At 53.1% G+C, this 23,903-nt stretch overlaps 1 protein-coding gene across 1 annotated transcript; it reads left to right on the top strand.

Annotated features, from left to right (window-relative positions):
- Positions 1 to 625: 625 nt before the first annotated feature.
- Positions 626 to 23,498, top strand: HPN (hepsin). The gene is made up of 13 exons (XM_066348372.1): positions 626 to 784; positions 1,319 to 1,388; positions 9,209 to 9,310; positions 9,394 to 9,435; positions 16,482 to 16,611; positions 16,683 to 16,805; positions 16,943 to 16,983; positions 17,311 to 17,476; positions 17,577 to 17,767; positions 22,197 to 22,292; positions 22,485 to 22,627; positions 22,754 to 22,918; positions 23,155 to 23,498. Exons 2-13 carry the CDS (start codon positions 1,373 to 1,375, stop codon positions 23,191 to 23,193), a joined length of 1,254 nt encoding a protein of 417 aa, XP_066204469.1. The 5' UTR covers positions 626 to 784; positions 1,319 to 1,372; the 3' UTR covers positions 23,194 to 23,498.
- The last annotated feature ends 405 nt before the right edge of the window (positions 23,499 to 23,903 follow it).

Here is a 23,903-nt window from a genome sequence, read left to right as displayed (position 1 = left end):
CGGCCCCCGTGACTTGTAGGAAAGCAGCTGGGGGAGGAGGCTGACCGGACTGGGGGGGGGGATAGGGTGAGCAGGGCAAAGCAGACAGAGGCTGGGCTGGGGACTGGGGAAGGGACAGAGGCTGGAGCAAGTTGGGGCAAGGGAGGAGTCTGGAGGAGGGGCCTGGGGCAGGGCCTGGGGCAGGGCCTGGAACTGGGGCAGGGACAGGACCGCCTAGTTCAGAAGCTGGACAGGGGACGCTGGAAGGGGCAGGGGCGGATAGGCATGGAGTTAGTTAGGCCTGGGCTGGTGGGGTGGGGGCTGAGCAGGAGGCAGGAAATGTAGCAGGGCAGTTCGGGCACTCTGTCTGACGCCCTCTAGTTCCTATCCCCATCCTTTAGTCCTGTAAGCACCCGCAGCCTGTTCTGTCTCCCCCAAACCCCACCCTCAGGCAAGACTGACCCTGCTCCCACCTCCCCTCGGGCTGGCACACCTGGGCCCAATGGCTAGAGGGAGGCAGGTGGCTGGGCTGGGCTGGCCTGGTCCAGCCCCTGCAAACCCTGCCCCACCAGCCAGGTGGCCTCTGGCACTGCCAATCCCTTTGCCCGCCCCTCCCCACCCCTTTCCCCGCCCCTTGCCCAGCCCCCTCCTCCTCAGGTGAGACAGCCAGGCCTAGCAGGCCCCACGCTGCCGCCTCTGCCTCCTGGCCGCGCTGCTGCGGGGCCACCATGCTCCTGCCCAGGCCTGGAGACTGACCCTCAACTGGTACCATCTCTCAGCTTTGCCCCCACCTGCTGGACCCCAGGTAAGGACCAGGGCCCTCAGTTCATTCTCCAAAACAGGAGTGCCCTCATTCCCACCCAACCTAATGCTCACCTCCCGATAGAGGGACTCCCAGGGCCCCAAGAGTGGGCTCTGACTTCTCTCCAAGGACCTTGGAGCAGCCCATTCGTCTTTTCAGAGATTAGGCCTCAGTCTCTTCCTCAGACCCAGGAGTCTGGCCCCTACACCCCTCAACCTCCTATTATGGAATCCTGGCCCCCAAAGCCCTCTTTTCCCAGGACTCAGGATTTCAAGCCCCCTATGAACCTAGGAGTTCAGACCCTCCTCTCAGGCTGAGACATTAGAACCCCCAACCCTGAAAATCCAGGTGTCCCCTGGCCACTGGTCAGACACTCGTGACCCCACCCTTGAACCCAGCCTGATCTGCGTCCGTGATCATGGCATGCTCTGGCCAGGGGTCAGGCCTCCAGCCTCCCTGGATGGGCGCCTGGGACTGGGGGCCCTGGAGCTGGGCTGGGCTCCCCAAGGCCCTGCCTCCCCGCTGGTCTCCCCACAGGTCCTGCCCCGGCCCAAGAGGTCAGCCGGGGAATCATTAACAAGAGGCTGTGACATGGCGGAGAAGGAAGGTAAGGCCTTTTCCCTGAGCCCCGACTTTGACTCTGCCTGACGCCCCTCCCTCTGTGCTCTTCCCGACCCTCCGCCCCCTTGGAGCCCCCTCTCTCTGGCACTCCTCCTGGGCCCATCTCCACCCCCTCTGAAGCCTCCTCTACCTGATTAACTATTAACCAGGTTCCTGTGAGGCTGTGCCACCGTCTGCCTCCCTGCTACCGCACATGACCTTCCTGGCTTCTTGCCTCAGTTTCCCCTCACTCCCCAGCGATTTCTCAGCTGCCCCTGGACCTGTCCTCCACTTGGGGCTATGATGGGGAGACTGGCTGTCACGGTTAAGGACACTGACTCTGGAGTTGAACCTCTTGGCCTGCACTTGAATCTGTTTCTGCCACTTTTTTGTTCTGTGGTCTCATGCAAATGACATCATTTTTCTGAGCTGCACTCGTCCCCCTGGGTCAAGCATGGATCCTAATGCTACCTACATGGCTGGTCCAAGTACAGTGGTGTCTACAACTAATGCTACGGACCTATGTGAGGTTGGGATCAAGGACAACAGCGGGGAGCTTAGCGTGTCAGATGCACGCCGTTCACCAGAGCTGAAGTGATAGAAGTCAGCGGACTTGGAATCCCAGGGATTCAAGACCCCCAGCAATTCCAGACATTTCTCCTACCTCCTGGCACTGTGGTCAAAAGGGCAGGACTTTGGACTTAGCGAGATGGATGGAGAGGGAGGAGAGAGAGCAGAGAAGCCACTCGAGGATGACGGGAGGAAGCCACTGCTGAGCGGCTGGCACTCCAGGGCTCTTGGCAGTGCGTAGGCAGGGCTTCCACAGCCTGGATACCTCTCAACCTCTTCTCGACTTGGGAACCATCTAGAGAGGCCAGGGAGGGGCAGCTTTCCCATCCTGTCCTCCCCAGCAAACTGACTCCCTCTCTTCTTCCTGGAACCAGGCTAGCTGGGTTTGGTCCTTGGCCGTAGTACTTTCTAGCTGTGAGGCTCTAAGCAAGCGATCTACCTAACTCTCTGGGTCTCACTTGCTTCATCTGTAAAATGGGGATGGTACTCATGCATAGCTCACAGTGTGGTGTGAGTGCTTCAGTGCAGGAAGTGCTGAGAGTCTCTGAAATGATCCGTGCAGATCACGGGCCTCCTTGGCTCCAGCACAGTGAGCTGCTTAGACCCCCACCACTCAGCCGTGGCCCAGAGTGTAGCAAGGCTCCCAGGGGCTCAGGAGAAGGCCCTGCATCCCTGCTGAGCAGGTAGACATGAGCGCCCAACACCTTCTGGAGGATTCCTTCCTGGAGCCAACTGAAGGGAGTCACCAGGGTTGGAATTGAACCTGGGACTTCCGCATGCCAGGCCAACTGGCCTGAGCCAACCAGCCTGAGCCCTTAGATACTATGGGTGAATGAGCCAGTGAAGAAAAACAGAGTATGCCGGGAAGGATGGACAGAGACAGGTCTGGGTACAGAGAGAACTGAGGCAGAGTGGGCTTCAGCACGTCCCCAGACAGCTCAGGCCCGGTCTTGGTGGAGGGTGTGGTCAAACCTGGACGCAGATGCTAAAAGGCTGTGCTTCTGTGCGTACTTGCTGGGCGATCTGGGGCAGGTGGCTATACCTCTCTGGACCTCCTCCTCATCTATCAGCCAGGGTGATGAGGACAATGATACCTTCCTCATGAGCAGTTGCAAAGATTCAAGGAACTACAAGGCAGGGTTAGAAGCTGGCGTGTGCTGTGAGAGCCTTGCTGCTGCAGTGGCTGCACAGATTGGTGTCACACCAGCTCGGGGGCCTTGGTGCTCCTGGGCACTTAGACTGGGAGGAGGGCATATCGGAACGGACACTCGGGTTGAGGAAGGAGTAGGTAAGGTGTGCCAGGCAGAGAGCAGAGCCTAGCTCACTGTTTGGGGGGGTGACAAACTGCTGGGGGCGCAGTGGCACATAGATAATTTGGGTATTCCTGGAGGTACAGTGGAAATGGAGCTGGGAGGGTGATGAGCTGTGCAGGCTGGACCAGGGTCTGTTCCCACTACTTTTGATGAAGGGCAGGAGGATGCCTTTGCAGTGCTGGGTCTCTCCACAAGATGGCGCTGGCGGTTAATCTTTGTTTTTCTCTTTTCTAACTTGTATCTGCAAGTTCTGTGGTTTTGGTTGCTTTTTGGAAGCTCTCTCAGGTGTCTGATAATGACCCACATGGCTGTCTGGGGATTGGGGAAACATGTTCAACCCTCAAATCTCTAACCACATGCTTGTATCCTAGAGTGGCTGGCACCCCAGGGCTGAGGGCCTTAGAAACTGTCCTGGGGAACATTAGGAGTCATGGAGGGTTCCAGGTAAAGAGGAAGAGGTTGGATTTCTTAGTTAGCAAGAGCCCCCGGGCTGCTGTGCAGAGGCTGGACCAGAGAGGGCAGGGCCTGAGCCGGGGGTTGGCTGGGGCTGGGGCTGGGGCTGGGGCTGGGGCCAGGGGCGGAAAAGGTGGAAAAGGTGGACGGGAGACATGCAGGAGGCCTGCAAGCTGCAGAGCTGGGAAGCTCTGAGGGGAGGGAGGGGCCTGAAGAGCAGGCATCACTGAGGATTAGGGCCCGAGGCGGGTTTAACGGCGGTGTACCGGGCGTGCGCTGGGGGCCCCAACCTCTGAAGGGCCCCGTAAAACCCCAACTTGACACACTTATTTCTTTTCTTTTTTTTTTTTTTTTACAGAGACAGAGAGAGTCAGAGAGAGGGATAGATAGGGACAGACAGGAACAGAGAGAGATGAGAAGCATCAATCATCAGTTTTTCGTTGCGACACCTTAGTTGTTCATTGATTGCTTTCTCATATGTGCCTTGACCGCGGGCCTTCAGCAGACCGAGTGACCCCTTGCTTGAGCCAGTGACGTTGGGTCCATGCTGGTGAGCTTTTTTTTTTTTTTTTTTTTTTGCTCAAACCAGATGAGCCCGCATTCAAACTGGCAACCTCGGGGTCTCAAACCTGGGTCTTTCCACATCCCAGTCTGACGCTCTATCCACTGCGCCACCGCCTGGTCAGGCGACACACTTTTTTCTAATGACAGCAGGCCCCATATTTTCTTCCATGCCCAGGGCCTCAACCGACCTTAATCCACCTCTGATGAGGGCCCCGGGATTTGGGGAGGCATGGAGACCAGTAAGAGACTGGGGATGTGAACGGCCTAGGGGATACCACGGGTAGGCATCCAAGAGCCTGCAGGACCCTGATCTGTAGGAGAGTCTAGGGGGTGTGAACGGCCTAGGGGATACCACGGGTAGGCATCCAAGAGCCTGCAGGACCCTGATCTGTAGGAGAGTCTAGGGGGTGTGAACGGCCTAGGGGGTGCCAGGGGTAGACATCCAAGAGACTGCAGGACCCCGATCTGTAGGAGAGTCTCGGGGGTGTGAACGGCCTAGGGGGTGCCAGGGGTAGACATCCAAGAGCCTGCAGGACCCCGATCTGTAGGAGAGTCTAGGGGGTGTGAACGGCCTAGGGGATACCACGGGTAGACATCCAAGAGCCTGCAGGACCCCGATCTGTAGGAGAGTCTAGGGGGTGGGACAGAAAAGGGAAACTGAGGCTATGGAGGGAGGTGGGACAGACTTGGAAGTGAGGAGGCAGGAAGAGGAGAAGGCTATGGCCCACTCCGTGAATTTCAGATTTCAAAGTGAATAGGTCAGGAGATGGAGAAGGCACTGCTGGAGAAGGAGAAGGAAGGGCGTCTGGTTGTCCCAGAATTTAAACGAGGGGACTTTCATTCAGAAAGTTGAAGTTTGGTCTGAGGGGGCCTGGGACTCAACGCCATCAGTTGAGTGGAGTTTTAGAGACAAGGGGCTAGAATCGTCACTTGTGAGGGTTTTGCAGCCAAATGGTGGGAGCAGAAGAGCTATTGTGTGAGAAGGAAAGGGAGCCCAGTGCCCCTGCAGGAGCAGAGAGCAGAGCCTCTGGGAGAAGCTGGGGGACAGCATGGGAACTGGCTTACTGATGGCAAAGGCCCCACTGTTCTCAAAGAGGGACATCAGAGATGGGCCTCTCAGCCTGCTTACAATAGCCAAGATAGAAAACAGCCCCAGCGTCCGTCAGTCGACGAGTGGATTAAAAACTGTGGTACATATATGTACACAATGGAATACCACACGGCAGTGAAAAAGGAAATCTTTTGTGACGGCATGGGTGGACCTGGAGGTTATTATGCTAAGTGAAATAAGCCAGGCAGAGAAAGACAAATATCATATGATCTCACTTATATGTGGGACCTAATGAACCAAATGAACTGAGGAACAGAATAGAGGCAGAGGCTGAGTCACAGGGACCAGAGGGACAGCAGTCAGAGGGAAGGGGGAGTAGGGGATGGGATCAGAGAAGGGAAAGGGATTCGTGAAATTATATATACAGAACACAGAGATACAGATAACAGGACAGCAAATCCCAGAGGGAAGGGGGGAAGAAATTAGGGGGAGGGGACAAAGGGGGTGTAAATAGGGACATGGGGGTGGGGGGGTGAGGGTATTATATTCAGTGGAACACTTGAATCCATGTTAACACAGTAAATTTTTTTTTAAAAAAAAAGAAAAGATGGGCCTCTCACAGAGAGAGGACGCTTCCTGTCCCACTAGAGACAGCTGTTTGGGGGTTGCTCAAGGGCTTCTGAAGCAGAAGGCACGGAAGGAGTTTCTTCCTGTCACCCTAAGAGACATGGGCAGTGCTTTCTACCCTACCAGACATACCAGAGCCTCTAGGCTGGGCTGAGTAGTGGAGCACAACTGAAAACAAAGGAATCGGGACCAGACTGACGGCCACAGGGAGCCAAGACCTCCCACTAGAACTGGGAGAATGCTTGGCTACAGAATTGGGAGCTGGGCTTGAGAGGCCCTCTTGAGGCAGGGAAGGGTCTACCAGCTGGGGCTGGGCTGGGCTGGCCGGGCCCACTGGGCCCTTTAGAGGGAGGTAGTGTTCTCTCATGCCTTGACAGGGACTACTGGGTTCTCAGGTTCTTAAGATACCCAGACAGTGGCCATCCAGGAAGGTCCTGAAACACTCCACCACTGCTCCAGGTGCTTGCCTGGCCCTGTGCCTCTCAGCCACACTGCCACGGCACAGATTAGACCAGGGGTCTCAAACTCAACTCAGCATGTGGGCCACAGAGCAAGATCACAGCCGTTCGGCAGGTCGCACTAGGTCTACAAAAGGCAACTGTTACGCAACACTTTTCTCACTGCAGTTGAAAACAAAAAAAAATCAGTACAACAAGCACAATCGTACATGCAGTTTACTCAGTGTCACAAAACGACCAGAAACTGTAGTTCGCATCACAACTGCTGTTAACTAAGCTAATATCTAGCTAGGATGCTAGAGAAATTAAAAATACAAGTAGGCCCCTAGGCTTACTTAATTTTATCCAAAATATTTTGAACTTCGTGGATTAGTCTGCGGGCCGCACAAAATTGTTCGGCGGGCCGTGAGTTTGAGACCCCTGGATTAGATGGTGGGATCTCTTGCAGCCCTGGGAGTGTCTTGCGGATGCCAACAGCAGTCAGGTGCTGGCCAGGTCCAGCTGAAGGCTTTCAGTAGCCTTTGCTCTTTGTTGCTCCCGAAATCCTTAACAGATGGGTTGGTTTTAATCCCCAGGGGCTCTGTTGCCCTGGGAATAAAATGGGTCTTTCACTCAGGCCACCAGGCCTCCCTAGCCGGCCCCAGCCTTGGTCCCCCTGCCTTCCCCACGCGCATGCCATTCTGGCCGTATGGATGGCCTCTCTCGTCCTCTAACATCTCATGCTTATTCTTGCCTCGAGGCCTTTACCTGTGCTGTTCCCTCAGGTCTCATCTCAGAAGTCACTTCTGAGGGAGGCCCTCCCTGAGCACCCTACAGAAGCCATCTACTGCCCCCAACATGCATTATTTTCTTCATAATCTTTGCCACAATCTGGAAATTATCAAGTTTATCTACTTGCCTATTTGTTTCATTCTCCCCCTCACCTTACACACATGAAAATGTGAGCCCCGTGAGAGCCATCATTTCAATCATCTTGGTGTGGGATGTGTCCCCGGAGCTTAGAATGGTACCAGGTACACAGTAGATGCTCAACAGAACGATGAATGAATGAAGCTCCATGTTACTGACGAGAAGGCTGAGACCCAGAGAGGTGAAGGGAATTTGCCCAGGACTACACAGCTTAATGATTTTAAAAACACTTACTGAGAACTTGCTATATGCCAGGGATACAGCACAGGGAGAGGTAGCCTGGCTTAGTGGTTATACATTAGGGCCCCAGCTCCAAGTCTGCCCAGGGTTCAGGACTCAGCACTGCCTCCTCCTGGCTGAGTCACTTCAGGCATGTGACTCCTCTCGAGCCTCAGTTTTCCCTGTATGAAAAACCGGAATCAGAACCATGATCAGCTATGAAGAAGTTCATGCATTTAGAGCAGTGCTTGGTGCATAGTAAGCATCTGATAAGAGTTTGTCTATTATTATTATTTAAATGTCTTATTTTTGGAGGTGAGTGCTAGGTAGATTCCCATTAAAAAGATAAGTAGTCTGACCAGGCAGTGGCGCAATGGATAGAGCGTCCGACTGAGACGCGGAGGGCCCAGGTTCAAAAACAAGGTGACCGGGGTCTGCTGGAGCCCCCCGGTCAAGGCACATATGAGAAAGCAATCAATGAACAACTAAGGAGCTGCAACGAAGAATTTATGCTTCTCATCTCTCTCCTTCCTGTCTGTCTGTCTCTATCTGTTCATCTATCTGTCTCTGTCAAAAAAAAAAAAAAAGTGGCCCTGGCCGGTTAGCTCAGCGCTAGAGCGTCGGCCTGGCGTGCGGGGGGCCCGGGTTCAATTCCCGGCCAGGGCACACAGGAGAAGCACCCATTTGCTTCTCCACCTGCCCCCCTCCTTCCTCTCTGTCTCTCTCTTCCCCTCCCGCAGCCAAGGCTCCATTGGAGCAAAGATGGCCCGGGCGCTGGGGATGGCTCCTTGGCCTCTGCCCCAGGCGCTAGAGTGGCTCTGGTCTTGGCAGAGCGACGCCCCGGAGGGGCAGAGCATCACCCCCATGGTGGGCAGAGCTTCTCCCCTGGTGGGCGTGCCGGGTGGATCCCGGTCGGGCGCATGCGGGAGTCTGTCTGACTGTCTCTCCCCGTTTCCAGCTTCAGAAAAATAAATAAAAAATAAAAAAATAAAAAGTCAGCTGAGGCTCAAAGAGGTGATGTCACCTGCCTAAAGGCTCAGCTGAGTGAGGAAGGCCAGTACTTTTAAGTGAGGCTGGCAAGTTTGCAAACTTAGGTTCTCAACCTCGAGGGGCAAACTTGGCCTTGGAGCTGGGTCCTGTGGGGAAGGTCTGGTTTTGGCAGGGTACCCAGGGCCGAGGGTCTGGAACAGCAGATAGAGATGAGGCAGTGAGGAAATGTCGAACAGCAGGGAAGAGAGCTTCCAAAAGGGCAAAGTCAGGGGTCATAGCCCCCAAGAGGCTCTAAGAACCTCTGGGAAAGTTAGCAGAGTGAGAGCTCTGCGAAGAGATGGCCTGACACGACGACGAGGGAGCTACAAAAGCGCAGCGTCATCGTCATCGGGGCGGAGAAATCCCATAAGTGCCAGGAGTGCAGGCAGGGAAGGTGGCAGCTGTCCCAGCCACGCCCCTCCCAGCTGGAACCCTCCGGAGCTGGACACCTGGCTGTCCCGCTGCAGGGGAGGGACAGCCCTGCCAGCTGCTCTGCCCCAGGACACGGGGACCAGGGAATGGCAGGCTGACAGGCTAAGCTAGCCCTGGGGGCAGAGCAGAGTTGGCCCTTCGCCCAGACCCTGCCTGGATGAAGACAGGCCTAGCAGTGGCCCCAGCATGGTGTCTGTTGCAGGTGGCCGGACTGTGCCATATTGCTCCGGACCCAAAGTAGCTGCTCTCACTGCGGGGACCCTGCTGCTCCTGACAGGCATCGGGGCAGCGTCCTGGGCCATTGGTGAGAGCGGCCCCCTGCACCTCTACCCTCCCCTGTCCCCTGCGGCCCTAGCCTACCTGCCCTCACCTCTGCCTTCTCTGCAGTGACTGTTCTACTCAGGAGTGATCAGGAGCCACTGTACCCAGGTGAGTAAAGCAAGCTGGGACCCTCTGGGGAGGCCCTGGAGGAAACCTGCTCCTGGTGGGGGCTCAATAGAAGGATTGTTGGAATGAATGCACGAATGCATGAAGAAAGGCTAGTACTAGTAGTGCACTCGTGCTGAGTGCTTGCTCTGCACCAGCTGCTGCTCTAAGCAGTTCACTTGTCTAACCCAGTGCTTTGCAGACTCTAAACGTGTTACCTATTAATGCATCATCAAGTTAAATTCATGAGTTGGAAAACATATTTTGAAAAGTATGAAATAGATTAGACTAGAAAATATTCGAGTGCATCTCTCTCAGTAAGAAAAACTCTTGTTAATCTTTTGGTTTTATAAGGGTGGGACTGTTAGTCTCTTGATTTTCTTTTTTCTTTAAGTGAGAGAGGGGAGATAGTGAGACAAACTCCCGCATGCACCCTGATGGGGTTCCACTCGGCAACCCCTGTCTGGGGCTGATGCTTGAATCAACTGAGCTATTTTTAGTGCCTGAGGCTGACACTCAGACCAACCGAGCTATCCTTAGCACCTGGGACCAATGCTTGAACCTATCAAGCCACTGGCTGCGGGAGGGGAAGAGGGATAGAAGCAGGAGAGGGAGGGGGAGAGAAGCAGATGGTCGCTTCTCTTGTGTACCCTGACCAGGGATGAAATCCAGGATGTCTGTATATGGAGCTGATGTTCTATCTACTGAGCCAACCAGCCAGGGCCAGTCTCTCGATTTTAAAGATGGGGTAACTGAGGCTTAGAGCCATTGGATGATTTGCCTCAGAAAACAGAAGTTCAGGGCCACATCAGAAGTTAAAACTTTCTTACTTCAGGGTGCAGTCAAAACATGTCTGAGAGGCACCATATGAAATCAGTGAACCCTTCTATCTCCCCTACGAAGTAGCTTCTATTATCCTCATTCACAGGTGTGGAAAGTGAGGATCAGAGATGGTCAAAGATGGGACCAGGAATAGCTCTTAGACTTGCCTGATAGAGATGTGTCTGCAGCAGGCAGGAGAGAGTGGCCACACTGATAAGTAGACGCAGAAGCTCACTGTGGGATGAATGAATGTATTGTCCCAGATGACAAGTCCAAGCTGCCATTCTGTGGTCCAGGACAGTATAAAGGAAGGGGAAGTGGGGTATTGGGCTGTGATTTTCACTTTCATGAGCCTCATCTTGTTCCATAAAGGACTCAGCTTACATTAAAGAAGAAATGAAAATCCAACAAGGGAAGCCAACATCAGTATTAGTCATGATAGCCGGCACTTATAGATCATTTTCATGTACCAGGCACAGGCCATGGGCTTCACAGGTATCTATGAAATTCTCACAACAGCCCACTTTTTAAAAATTTATTGGTTTTAGAGAGAGAGGAAAGGAGAAAGAAAGAAAAGGGGAAAAACATCCATTTGTTGTTTCACTTATTTATATACATTCATTGGTTGGTTCCTGTATGTGACCTGACCAGGGATCAAACCCACAACCTTAGTGTATCGGGATGATGCTCGAATCAACTGAGCTACCTGACCAGGGCACAACAGCCCATTTTAATATGGGGAAACTAAGGCACAGAAAGGCCAAGCAACTTGCTGCAGGTCACAGAGCTGATATGCAGCAGGTCTGGGATCTGAGCCCAGGTAGCCTGGACCCAGCTTTGTGCAGAACCGCTACATACTATGGTTTCTCAAGAAACAGCTAGGGCTCGCCCCTACCTGGCCCGGGCTCTGGCCTTTGCACAACAGCCCTGTGGAGTCGGGGCTATCACCATCACCACCGACTTGCAGATAGGGGAAACTGGGGCCCAGTGAAGTGCACTGACTTACCCAAGACCACCTGCCATGTAAGTGGCAGGGCAGAGGAACCATACCCCTGTCAAAAGCCCCTCCATGGCTGCCCACCGCCATGGACTAAAATTTCAATGGCTAGCAGGGTGATGGCCCTCCCCGCCCTCACCTCACGCTTGCTCCGGGCACTCACACCCCGAAGGGCTCTCCTGGCACCACAGCCTTTGTTCACCCACCTCCTTCCAGCTCACACCTAGAGGCAGTTCCGGGGTTCAGCAGTGTCACTGCCGAGCAGGGGCCTTCCACAGTCCTGCCCTCTGCGTCCTGATGTCCTCACCTGTCAGCTGTGGGTGAGGAGTAGAGGACGTGATGATCCATGCAGTACTTGGCTCGTAGCCGACCTGGAAACCGTTGGCTTTTGAGTCTCACCCTGCAGGCTCTGACTTTCCTGAGCAAGGCCTTCCCTGCACCCCCAGACTCAGTGCTCCCCCCAGGCCCGTGGGCCATCCTCGCTGTCTCGGGTAAAACTCTCCTCACGTTTGCCGTGGATTATTTACTCCGGGTAAATTTTAGGAAGGCAGGGCCATTTTTTCTTTTACTGCCCTAGACAGTGTCCTGAATATAATAGGTGCTCAGGAAATCTACGCTTAATGAATTACAATGAAGACAGGTAGCCGAGATGAACTAACTTGTCCTGGGCTTCCACTGGAAGAAAGGTAACCGGGCCACAGCTCCAACCTGGCTGGCCAGCGTCGGCACCCTTACCTTTCAGCTATACTTGGATTTTTCCAAAGTGTTGGGAAATTGCTATAAAAAAACAAACAAACAACCACCCAAAACTATATTTCTATCTCACTTTTCTAAAGTTGTCACACTTCCAAATATATCAGACAACTTGGTCAGCAAACCAGGTGACCCAGAACACAGTTTGCATTGCTTAGAATAACACAAATAAGAATAAAGAGTTCAAAAGTGAGAAATAATAGAACAGAATGTGGCTCTAAAAATAGAAGGGGCATTTTATATTCCCTCCCCCTCCATCTTCCCCAAAACACACCCATAAAGTGACCATGTTTTCCTAACACTTCATACTTTGCGGAAATAAGATTTCACCCCCAAACTGGTTAGTGTTTCAAATCCCAATTCTTGGTCTTGGGACTCAGGAGGTGGGGGCACCTCTGTCGAATGACACCAAAGCTATGGTCATGTTCAAGGCAAGCCGGCCAGAAAGTTTGTTTTTTGTTTTTAATTTTTAATTAAATGTATTGAGGTGATGTTGGTTAAGAAAACTCTACAGGTTTCAAGTGTACATTTCCATAATACATCATCTGTATTCACCACCCAAAGTGGAAGCTGCTGTGGCCGTGTATTTGACCTTCTTTACTCGACTACTGCCCCGCCCCCTTCCTCTGGGAACCGCCATAGTGTTGTCTGTGAGCTTTTCTTTGTTTCTTATTTGTTCATCTGTTGCTTTTAGTTTTTTACTTCACATCTGAGTGAAATCATATGGTCTTGACTTTCCATCTGACTTACTTTGGAACTCTCCAGCCCCATCCATGTGGTCGTGAATGGCAGTATTGCATCTTTTCTTATCAGTCAGGAGGCTCTTAGTCTGGGCTATGGGTGAGTATATTCATGGTGGGGACAAGTAAGGGTCTCTGTGAGACCCTCGGAAGGAGCAAAGTGCATGCAGGTCAGCAGGCCTGGATATAAATCCTGGCTTTGCCAGTTTTTAGACCCCTCGGCAAGTACATCCTTTTCTGAGGCTCAGTTTCTTCATCAGTAAGATGGGCATAGGAATGGTCTCTAGCTCCCAGGATGGTATTGGAATTCAGAGGATCTCCAGATATGACACACAACATGGGGCCAGCTCATTGGCATCTCCAGAAAATATAGCCAGTGTTATTATTACTGCGCTGTTATTGTTTCACCTTTAGAAGGGGAAGTTGCCCAAGAGGCTGTGTAGGGCAACATTAAAAGCTAAATAGCCTGGCCTGACCAGGCGGTGGCGCAGTGGATAGAGCGTCGGACTGGGATGCAGAGGACCCAGGTTCGAGACCCCGAGGTCGCCAGCTTGAGCGCGGGCTCATCTGGTTTGAGCAAAAGCCCACCAGCTTGAACCCAAGGTTGCTGGCCCCAGCAAGGGGCTACTCGGTCTGCTGAAGGCCCGCAGTCAAGGCACATATGAGAGGGCAATCAATGAACAACTAAGGTGTTGGAACGCACAATGATTGATGCTTCACATCTCTCTCCGTTCCTGTCTGTCTGTCCCTGTCTATCCCTCTCTCTGACTCACTCTCTGTCTCTGTAAAAAAACCAAACAAACAAACAAACAAAAAAGCTAAATAGCCTGACCAGGCGGTGGCACAGTGGATAGAGCATCGGACTGGAATGTGGAGGACCTGGGTTAAAGACCCCGAGGTCGCCAGCTTGAGCTCGAGCTCATCTGGTTTGAGCAAGGTTCACCAGCTTGAGCCCAAGGTTGCTGGCTCGAGCAAGGGATCACTCAGTCTGCTGTAGTCCCTGGTCAAGACACATATGAGAAATCAATCAATGAACAACTAAGGAGCTGCAACGAAGAATTGATGTTTCTCATCTCTCTCCCTTCCTGTCTGTCCCTATCTGTTCCTCTCTCTGACTCTCTCTGTCTCTGCCACACACACACACAAAAAGATAAATAGACATCCTCTCTCTGCCTCTCACTCACATGGTGATGTTGGGCAAGTCACGCCACCTCTCCAAGCTTCAGCTTCCCCATCTGGAAAATGGGGATGATCTTTGTGGTCTTGGAGGTATGGTGAGGCCTCGGTTGACAGTGGCAGAGAGAGCATGTAGCATAGCACTGGCACACAGTAGGTCCTCAGCAAGACAGGGTGCTTCCTGTAAGTTCTTGTCCAGATCTGCGGGCTTTGGGAAGACTGCTCAGCTTGGGTGTGGCCTCACCAGGTTTTTTCTGAGAGGATGCAAAAGTGCCTACACCAGAATCAGTTTCCCAGAATGTGCTCTCAGAACACCAGCCATGCAGGAAGCCCCGGAGAAAAGGAGAGGCTCACAGCTCATCTTCCCCCAATCCTACCTTCACCATCTTCCCTATCCCTGTCAGTAGCAGCTTTGTCCTTCTAGTGGTTCAGGCCAGGCACCTTGCAGTGTCCTTAACCCCTTTCTTTCTGTCCCCATATCCTGTGGACTCCATCCACAAAATCGGTCTAGAATCTAAATCCTTTCCCCCTTCACTGCCCCACCTTTGCCCAGCCCCCATCCTCTCTGTCCTGGACATCATGACTGCCTCCTCCCTGGTCTCCTGTTCCTGTTCCCACCCCCACAGTCTGTTTCTCACACGCTGAATGAGATCAGGGTTCAGAGCCTCCCCAGAAGCATGTCAGTCCTGGTAAAAGTGAAGTCTTAGTGTTGATCCAGTCTGTCTCCTGCCTCATCGCCCCCTCTCACTCTGCTCCAGCCTCCTTGCTACTCCTCACCCCCACCCCCAGCCTTGGGATCTTTGCACTTGCAGTTCCCTTGGTCTAGTTCTCTGTTCCCTCACATATCTTCACACCTCTCTCTCTCAAGGCTTTCAGCTCTTTGTTTGCTTACTTACCACTTCTCAGGGAAGCTTTCTCTTCCCAGCTACTGAAATCACAACCTCACCTCCACCTTACCACCCACACCAGCACCCCAACTGTGTCACACTCGATATGTCTCCCTGTCCCCTTATTTTGTGACACATGATCTATTCTTCTTATTTGTCCCTTTTGTTACCCATGTCACCTTTTAGTCTTGGAACACCACAGAGCAGGGATTTCGTTGGACTTATCATTGCCTAAACTAGACCTGGCATGGACTGGGTGTTTGGTGAATATGAATAAGTAAGACTAAGGGCTATGACCTGGCTTAGGGGTGAACAAGGGGCCTCTGGCCATGCATGGGGAACAGCTTATGAGGAGCTGAGGGGACATTAGTTTTCAACACCACCAGGTTTGGACAGGAGAAATCTCTCATAAGCTCTCTCCAATCTCCCTGTATATCTCTGTCCTGCCCCTTCTTGGTTTGTGAGGATGTGCTTGGTTGGGTGACTTTTTTATTGTCTGTTTCCCTCACCTCAGACTTTGGTGTAATGAAGGCTGTCTTAGTCATCTTGGTGTACCCAACATCACCCCTCACAGGACTGGGCATGAAGTATGTGTCTAGTTGATGCTTAGTTGTTGTTTGTTGAATGAATGAATGAATGCTCTGCCTGGAGCATTATCATGTACTTTAATATATTCAAGGATCTGCCTGACCAGGCAGTGGCGCAGTGGATAGAGCGTCGGACTGGGATGTGGAAGACCCAGGTTCGAGACCCCGAGGTCGCCAGCTTGAGTGTGGGCTCATCTGGTTTGAGCAAAGCTCACCAGCTTGGACCCAAGGTTGCTGGCTCGAGCAAGGAATTACTCGGTCTGCTGTAGCCCCACGGTCAAGGCACATATGAGAAAGCAATCAATGAACAACTAAGGTGTTGCAACGAAAAACTAATGATTGATGCTTCTCATCTCTCTCCATTCCTGTCTGTCTATCCCTATCTATCCCTCTCTCTGACTCTCCCTCTGTCTCTATTTAAAAAAAAAAAAAAATTCTAGGATCTGACAAGTCCTGCAGAAAAGATAGCGATCTTTTCCTCCTTTTCTATATTTAAGACTATGAGATATATACAGTATTGAAATACTTTGGCAACCTGATGTATTAGTCAAGGGTCCTCAGATGGCAAAAGATAAAAAAACAACTGGCTAAATGAAAAAGGAAATGATCATCTCACTTAACCAACAGTTCTGGGGTTATTCAAGCCTGGCTTCATCAAGGGGCTTTAAAACTGTTATTAGAAATATCTTGGTTTTCCTCCATGTTGCTTATTTTTTCCCCTCATGGGGACAAAGATGGCCTCAGCAGATCCAGTCTCATACACCACTCTCTTGGGAGATTGGTTGAAATAGTTTCCCTCTTTTTCCAGATGTTACAGCAAAGTCCCAGACTTACAACAGCTTAGGAATCCCTGTGGAGAGAGGCAGTTCCCTGGTGCCAGCAGGGCCAGCCGAAGTCCCAGGGCCACTGTTCCTTGTCTGACTTTAGTGTTGTGCTCTTCCAGACACAATCCTGAGTATGGGGGGGGGGGGGATGGGGTGATCTGATCGGCCCTACCAGGACTCTGGGCAGAACCACACGGCCGGAAATCAGCCAGGAGGGTCTGGGGCAAGAAGGTGACCTGTGTGGCCTTCCTGTGTCCCTGCAGTGCAGGTCAGCCCAGCAGACGCTCGGCTCGCAGTGTTTGATGAGACAGAGGGGACATGGCGGCTGCTGTGCTCCTCGCGCTCCAACGCCAGGGTGGCGGGACTCGGCTGTGAGGAGATGGGCTTCCTCAGGTACCGGTGTGCTCCTTGGAGGGTGGCAGTGGGAGGGTGGGAGGAGCAGGCCTGACTCCTGCCCTGCCCAGGGCACTGGCCCACTCGGAGCTGGATGTGCGGACAGCGGGTGCCAACGGCACGTCAGGCTTCTTCTGTGTGGACGAGGGAAGGCTGCCCTACGCCCGGAGGCTGCTCGAGGTCATCTCCGTGTGGTGAGGAGGGCAGTGGGTGGAGCACAGACCCGGCCCCACGGCTCCCAAGCTGCCCCGCCCGCTCTTCCTCGTTTGTCTTCTGTCTGTCTGAATTGGCCTCTCTTTTTGTTCCTTCTCTGTCCTTGTCTCCCTCACAGTGACTGTCCCAGAGGCCGCTTCCTGGCTACTATCTGCCAAGGTGAGACCTGAAACTCTAACCCTCTTCCTTAAACAAGACTAGGGCCATGTCCCCCAAGGATGGGGCTGTGTCATCTTCAGATAGCCCAGGGCAAGGCCTTGTCCCATCAGACACCCTTGAGCAGGGCCACATCCTCTTAGATCGTCCAAGGACAAGGCTGTGTCCTCTCACACTCCCCCAGGATGGGCCCACGTTCCCTCAAACCCCTCAGGTCCCATCATGCCCCTCACTCCCCAGAGTGCGCCTGTTCTCACAGACCCCCTGGTACAGGGCCGGCCGCTAAGGCTCCAGGCTCCCCTGTTCCCCGTGACGGTCCCTCTCCCACAGACTGTGGCCGCAGGAAGCTGCCTGTAGACCGCATTGTGGGAGGCCAGGACACCAGCCTGGGCAAGTGGCCATGGCAAGTCAGTCTTCGCTATGATGGAGCACATCTCTGTGGGGGGTCCCTGCTCTCCGGAGACTGGGTGCTGACAGCTGCCCACTGCTTCCCTGAGTAAGTGGCCCTCACAGTGCTAAGGAGGGTGGCAGATGGCAGTGAGGCGGGGAGGCTGTGCCCAGGCAGGCTGCCACCCTCCCCTCCTGTTCCCTGGCAGGCGGAACCGGGTCCTGTCACGATGGCGCGTGTTTGCTGGTGCTGTTGCCCAGGCCTCACCCAATGGCCTGCAGCTGGGCGTTCAGGCAGTCATCTACCACGGGGGCTATCTCCCCTTTCGAGATCCTAACAGTGAGGAAAACAGCAATGATATTGCTCTGGTCCACCTCTCCAGCCCTCTGCCCCTCACAGGTAAGTCTGAGGGCTGAGCCTTGGCCTGAGAACTCCAAAAGCTGGGAGACCAGAGGAGGGGCCAAGGGCCTAGGAGTCATGGTAATAAGGGAAACACTCTTTTTTTTTTTTTTTCTGAAGTTGGAAACGGGGAGGCAGTCAGACAGACTCCCGCATGTGCCTGACTGGGATCCACCCAGCATGCCCACCAGGGGGTGATGCTCTGCCCATCTGGGGCATTGCCCTGTCACAACCAGAGCCACTCTAGCGCCTGAGGCAGAGGCCATGGAGTCATCCCCAGCACCCTGGCCAACTTTGCTCCAAAGGAGCCTTGTATGCGGGAGGGGAAGAGAGAGACAGAGAGGAAGGAGAGGGGGAGGGGTGGAGAAGCAGATGGGCACTTCTCCTGTGTGCCCTGGCCGGGAATTGAACCCAGGACTACTGCATGCCACGCTGACGCTCTACCACTGAGCCAACCGGCCAGGGCCGGGAAACACTCTTGAGGGACACATGTAGGCATCCATCAAGTAGGGATGATTAATGTGGCTGCTTTGAAAGGTCTGACAGTTCCATAAAAAGTAAAACATGGAGTTACCATGTTACTCAGCAATTCTGCTCCCAGATGGTTCACCCAAAAGAAATGAAAATATGTCTCCATACAGGAACTTGTATACATTCACAGGAGCATTTTTCACAATAGTCAAAAGATGAAAACAACCAAGATATCTATCCTTCGAAAAATGAATACAAATATGGTTGATCCAAGCCCTGGCTGGTTGGCTCAGTGGTAGAGCGTCAACCTGGCATGCGGAAGTCCCGGGTTCGATTCCCGGCCAGGGCACACAGGAGAGGCGCCCATCTGCTTCTCCACTCCTCCCCCTCCTTCCTCACTGTCTCTCTCTTCCCCTTCCGCAGCCTAGGCTCCATTGGAACAAAAGATGGCCCGGGTGCTGGGGATGGCTCTGTGGCCTCCGCCTCAGGCGCTAGAATGGTTCTGGTCGCAACAGAGCGCTGCCCAGATGGATGGGCAGAGCATCGCCCCCTGGTGGGCGTGCCGGGTGGATCCCGGTCGGGCACATGCGGGAGTCTGTCTGACTGCCTCCCCGTTTCCAGCTTCAGAAAAATAGAAAAAAAAAATATGGTTGATCCATACAATAGAATAATATTTGGGCAAAGAAAGGAAGGAAATACTGATTCATGATACACAATGGATGCCCCTTGAAAACATTATGCTAAGAAAAAAAAATACAGTCTGACCAGGCGGTGGCGCTGTGAATAGAGCATCAGACTGGGACATGGAGGACGCAGGTTCAAAACCCCAAGGTCGCCAGTTTGAACACGGGCACACCAGCTTTAGCGAGGCGTTGATGGCTTGAGCGTGGGATCATAGACATGACCCCATGGTTCCTGTCTTGAAGCCCAAGTTTGCTGGCTTGAGCAAGGGGTCACTTGCTCTGCTGTAGTCCCCCCGGTCAAGGCACATATGAGAAAGTAATCAATAAACAACTAAGGAGGCCCTGGCCGGTTGGCTCAGTGGTAGAGTGTCGGCCTGGCGTGCGGGGGACCCGGGTTCGATTCCCGGCCAGGGCACATAGGAGAAGCGCCCATTTGCTTCTCCACCCCCCCCCTCCTTCCTCTCTGTCTCTCTCTTCCCCTCCCGCAGCCGAGGCTCCATTGGAGCAAAGATGGCCCGGGCGCTGGGGATGGCTCCTTGGCCTCTGCCCCAGGCGCTGGAGTGGCTCTGGTCGCGCGGAGCAACGCCCCGGAGGGGCAGAGCATCGCCCCTGGTGGGCGGAGCATCACCCCTGGTGGGCGTGCCGGGTGGATCCCGGTCGGGCGCATGCGGGAGTCTGACTGTCTCTCCCCGTTTCCAGCTTCAGAAAAAATACAAAAAAAAAAACAACAAAAAAAACAACTAAGGAGCCGCAAGGAAGAATTGATGTTTTTCATCTCTCTCCCTTCCTGCCTGTCTGTCCCTGTCTGTCTCTCTCTCTCTGACTCTCTCTCTGTCTCTGTCAAAAAAAACAAAAAAGATACAAAAGGCTACTATATGATTCTATTTATGGACTGTCCAGAATAGGCACATCTGTAGAGAAAGAAAGCAGATTAGTGGTTACAAGGGGTGGGGTGGGGGTGGGAATATTAGGGGGTGATAGGTAAGGACACAGAGTTTCTTTTGAGGTGATGAAAATGTTCTAAAATTGATTGCGATGGTGATACACCTTCCTGATGCCTGCTATGCTACTCAGCATCTGTCTGTGAACCCACTAAAAACAGTTGACTTGTATACCCTAAGTGGGTGAATTGTACGGTATATGAATTATGTCATGAAAAGCTATTACCAAAAAAAAATAATAATAATAATAATCAAATGAAGTGAAAAATAGTGTTTTAAATATATGAATGAATCAGGCAGTTAAGAGTTACTCCCTCTGCAGCAGTTCAGGGCATTCCCTTGCCCTCAATGAGAAGGACTCACGTGGGTGCCAGCCTGTCTCTGACACTTCTCCAGGCGCACCTGGTGGGCAGAGAGCAGGCTGTGGGCTTCAGTTATTTATTTTATAACAGTAATCATCATGGTGATGATGATGATAGCAAAACCATAATAGTGATGACGACAACTCCCCCAGCAGGCAACAGTCTGATCATCATAATGACATAATACAATAAAATAACATTCTAGTGATGAGAGTAATGAACGCCGACACTTGCACAGCACCCTCTGGGTGTCAGGCACTGTCCACAGCGTCCGGCACACGTGCTCATTTAGTTCTCACCGCAGCCTGGGAACACAGGTCCTCTATGATCCTGTCTTCCACATGGGTGACTGTCCCAACAACGATAAGGTAAATAGTGCCTCAAATTCTCACAGCTGGCAAATAGCAAGGATTTGAGCCCGCGCTTTCTGGCGCTGGACTGTACGGCCACGGAAGCCAGGACCATTTTGTGGTTGGCATTTTACTTGGTTCTATGGTTATTTTCTATTCAATGATTCATGCTACTGGTTTTTCATTTATGGAGGTGATCAAAACAAAGTGTCCTCTTTCGTGGAGAGAGTGAGGGGTTAACAACACTGAACAAAGGAAGTGCCCATGAGGCACAGCGGGTGGGGCGGGAGCAGCTTGGGTTTGAGACACACGGTTGAGGGGTAACAGCTTCAGTGTGGGAGGCAGAGACTTGCCAGCTGTGTGATCTGGGGCGTGTGGCTTTACCTCTGTGTGCCACAGCTGACCCCATCTGTAAAATGACTTCCTTGGATTATTGAGACGATTTAAAAGGTGAAGATGAGTGAAGAGTTTAGAGCGATGCCAGCACATAGTGAGCCCTCGGTTACTGGTAGTGGTCATTCCTGTTGTCACCGTTTATTACTATTACTAGTGACGTGAGCATTTTTTATTAGCTAGGCATGCTACTCAACGTTTCACCAATTTCTTGCTACAACCTCGGGAGGAAATAATTACTTCCATTTCGCACCTGAGCGCTCTGAGGCTCAGACGGGTGATGTCACCAGCAGGCTGCAGGCAGAGCTGCCTGGACTGCCTCATGGGTTGTGCACAAGGACATCATATCTCAGGGGGGCCGTTCTCACTGCAGCTGGTGTAGACCTATGTATTTATTATGATTTTCTGACAGGTAGAAGCCAAGTATTTCTTTTTTTTTTTTTTTGTATTTTTCTGAAGCTGGAAACGGGGAGAGACAGTCAGACAGACTCCCACATGCGCCTGACCGGGATCCACCCAGCACGCCCACCAGGGGCGACGCTCTGCCCACCAGGGGGCGATGCTCTGCCCCTCCGGGGCATCGCTCTGCCGTGACCAGAGCCACTCTAGCACCTGGGGCAGAGACCAAGGAGCCATCCCCACGCCCGGGCCATCTTTGCTCCAATGGAGCCTTGGCTGTGGGAGGGGAAGAGAGAGACAGAGAGGAAGGGGGGGGGGGGTGGAGAAGCAAATGGGTGCTTCTCCTATGTGCCCTGGCCGGGAATCGAACCCGGGTCCCCCGCACGCCAGGCCGATGCTCTACCGCTGAGCCAACCGGCCAGGGCCGAAGCCAAGTATTTCAAGATAAGGGTGTCTTTTTTATTTCTCATAAAGGCAACCTCTATGTGGGGCGCAGCACTGTGGGCCATGGTTAAGAACACAGGCTTGGGAATTGGGCAGTCTGGGTTCAGATTTTGGTATTGCCATTGACTCATTATGAGACTTTGGACAAGTGACTTGGCCTCTTCCCCCCTCTGTAAAATAGGTGAGTAGTCACCCCTTCGGCCCTGGGCTGATGGGAGATTAAAGGAACTGACACAGGAAGGTACTTCATACAGAGTAAGCTCTCAATAGACAGCAACTTCTACTCTGGTTGTTATAAAAGAACAGAGGAAAGGGTGTGCCGGGGCACTGGAGGCAGCTGGGCACTGGTTCCAGGTGGGGCTAGACCAGCATGGTCTCTCTCACAGAATACATCCAGCCCGTGTGCCTCCCGGCTGCCGGCCAGGCCCTTGTGGATGGCAAGATTTGTACCGTGACCGGCTGGGGCAACACGCAGTACTATGGTAAGTGCCGTCCTCTGCCTGGGAAGCCACCTTCAGGGAGACTCTGACCTGGGCTGGGAAAGGGCAGTCTGGCAAGTTGAATGCCTCTTGGCCTTAGGCTATAGAAACATTGAGGAACCTGGGGTGGGCACCAGGAGGGAAGGGGGTGTGCATGCTCCCCAGCTCTCGCCAGCCTTGCCCACACACCCCCAGGCCAACAGGCTGGGGTACTCCAGGAGGCCCGAGTCCCCATAATCAGCAATGATGTCTGCAACGGCCCTGACTTCTATGGGAACCAGATCAAGCCCAAGATGTTCTGTGCTGGCTACACTGAGGGCGGCACTGATGCTTGCCAGGTGAGGGGTTGTGGGGGGCAGCCCCTGGCCCTGCCACTCCAGACATGGAGACACAAGGCAGTGGGTGGCCAGGCTCCCTGTCTCAGGGCCAGAGGGCTCCAGCCAGGCCACTTCTTCCCCTACCAGGGCGACAGTGGTGGCCCCTTCGTGTGTGAGGATAGCATCTCTCGGACCCCACGTTGGCGGCTGTGTGGCATCGTGAGCTGGGGCACTGGCTGTGCCCTGGCTCAGAAGCCAGGCGTCTACACCAAAGTCAGTGACTTCCGGGAATGGATCTTCCAGGCCATAAAGGTAAACACGGGGCCCAGATGAAGCCAGAGGGGAAGTCTGGGACTCTTACGGGGGAAAGGGAGGCAGAGGTTTTGGGAAAGGGAGGCAGAGGTTTTCCGGAGACCTTAGCTCAGTGCCTAGAAGAGACACCCTGTGGAACAGATGTCTTTCAAACAGCTTCTGGGGAGAGGAGGTTAATAGTGGGACTTTCAGGGAAGCCGGTCAGACCTCTGAAACCCTCAATTGTCTTTCTCCAGATTCACTCAGAAGCCAGTGGCATGGTGACTCAGCTCTGACCAAATGCTTCTCCTTGCTACAAATGCCTCCAGGGCCCGAGCTGACCTAGGTGGCCTCAGCCCCACGTGATGAGATCCACCGGGGCCTGGGATGGACATTTTTCTTCTTGGGCCCTTCCCATAGGTCCAAGGATACCCTCCTTCCGGGATCCTGTCCTCCACAGTGGCGGGCCCACTCACCCCTGGGACCACCCAAGCCTCGCCTTTCTGACCCCCATGTAAATATTGTTCTGCCATCTGGGACCCCCGTCTAGGTGTCCCTGATGGCAGGCTGCTCTTTAAATAATAAAGATGGTTTTGATTAATGTTGGCCTCTGAGTGCAAATATAAGAAGCAATGAGGACATTGGGGGGGGGGGTGTAGGAAATGAGGAATTAGAACCTAGAACAAATCAGGCAGGGACTGTGATCCTGTAATTTCACAGGCTCTGCAGAAAAGAATTGGTTCACTTAACAGGAACTGCCCTGAAGCGTCTGGCTTCAGATACTGTGGGATCCAGCTGCTCAATTTTTTTTTTTTTTTTGAGGTTTACTTCCAAGCAGCTTCCCATCAAGCAGAGATGGAGATGCTCCCGCCCCCACTCACCCAAACTCTGGACTTATATGCCATGGACCACCTGGCTCCAGTGGGAAGTGAATGCTTCCTTTCCAATAGTTATTGCAAAAAAGAGACCCAGGTCTGCCTCTCACTGGACAGATTTGGATCACAGG

The sequence above is a fragment of the Saccopteryx leptura genome, chromosome 9 (genome assembly GCF_036850995.1).
Source record: "Saccopteryx leptura isolate mSacLep1 chromosome 9, mSacLep1_pri_phased_curated, whole genome shotgun sequence".
NCBI lineage: Eukaryota > Metazoa > Chordata > Mammalia > Chiroptera > Emballonuridae > Saccopteryx > Saccopteryx leptura.
This window is presented reverse-complemented; position numbering and strand designations above follow the sequence as displayed.

Coding starts and splice junctions, on each gene's coding strand:
- HPN (XM_066348372.1), top strand. Junction 16,612..16,682: donor GAGGAGATGGGCTTCCTCAG/GTACCGGTGTGC, acceptor TGCCCTGCCCAG/GGCACTGGCCCACTCGGAGC. Junction 17,768..22,196: donor CAGCCCTCTGCCCCTCACAG/GTAAGTCTGAGG, acceptor TCTCTCTCACAG/AATACATCCAGCCCGTGTGC.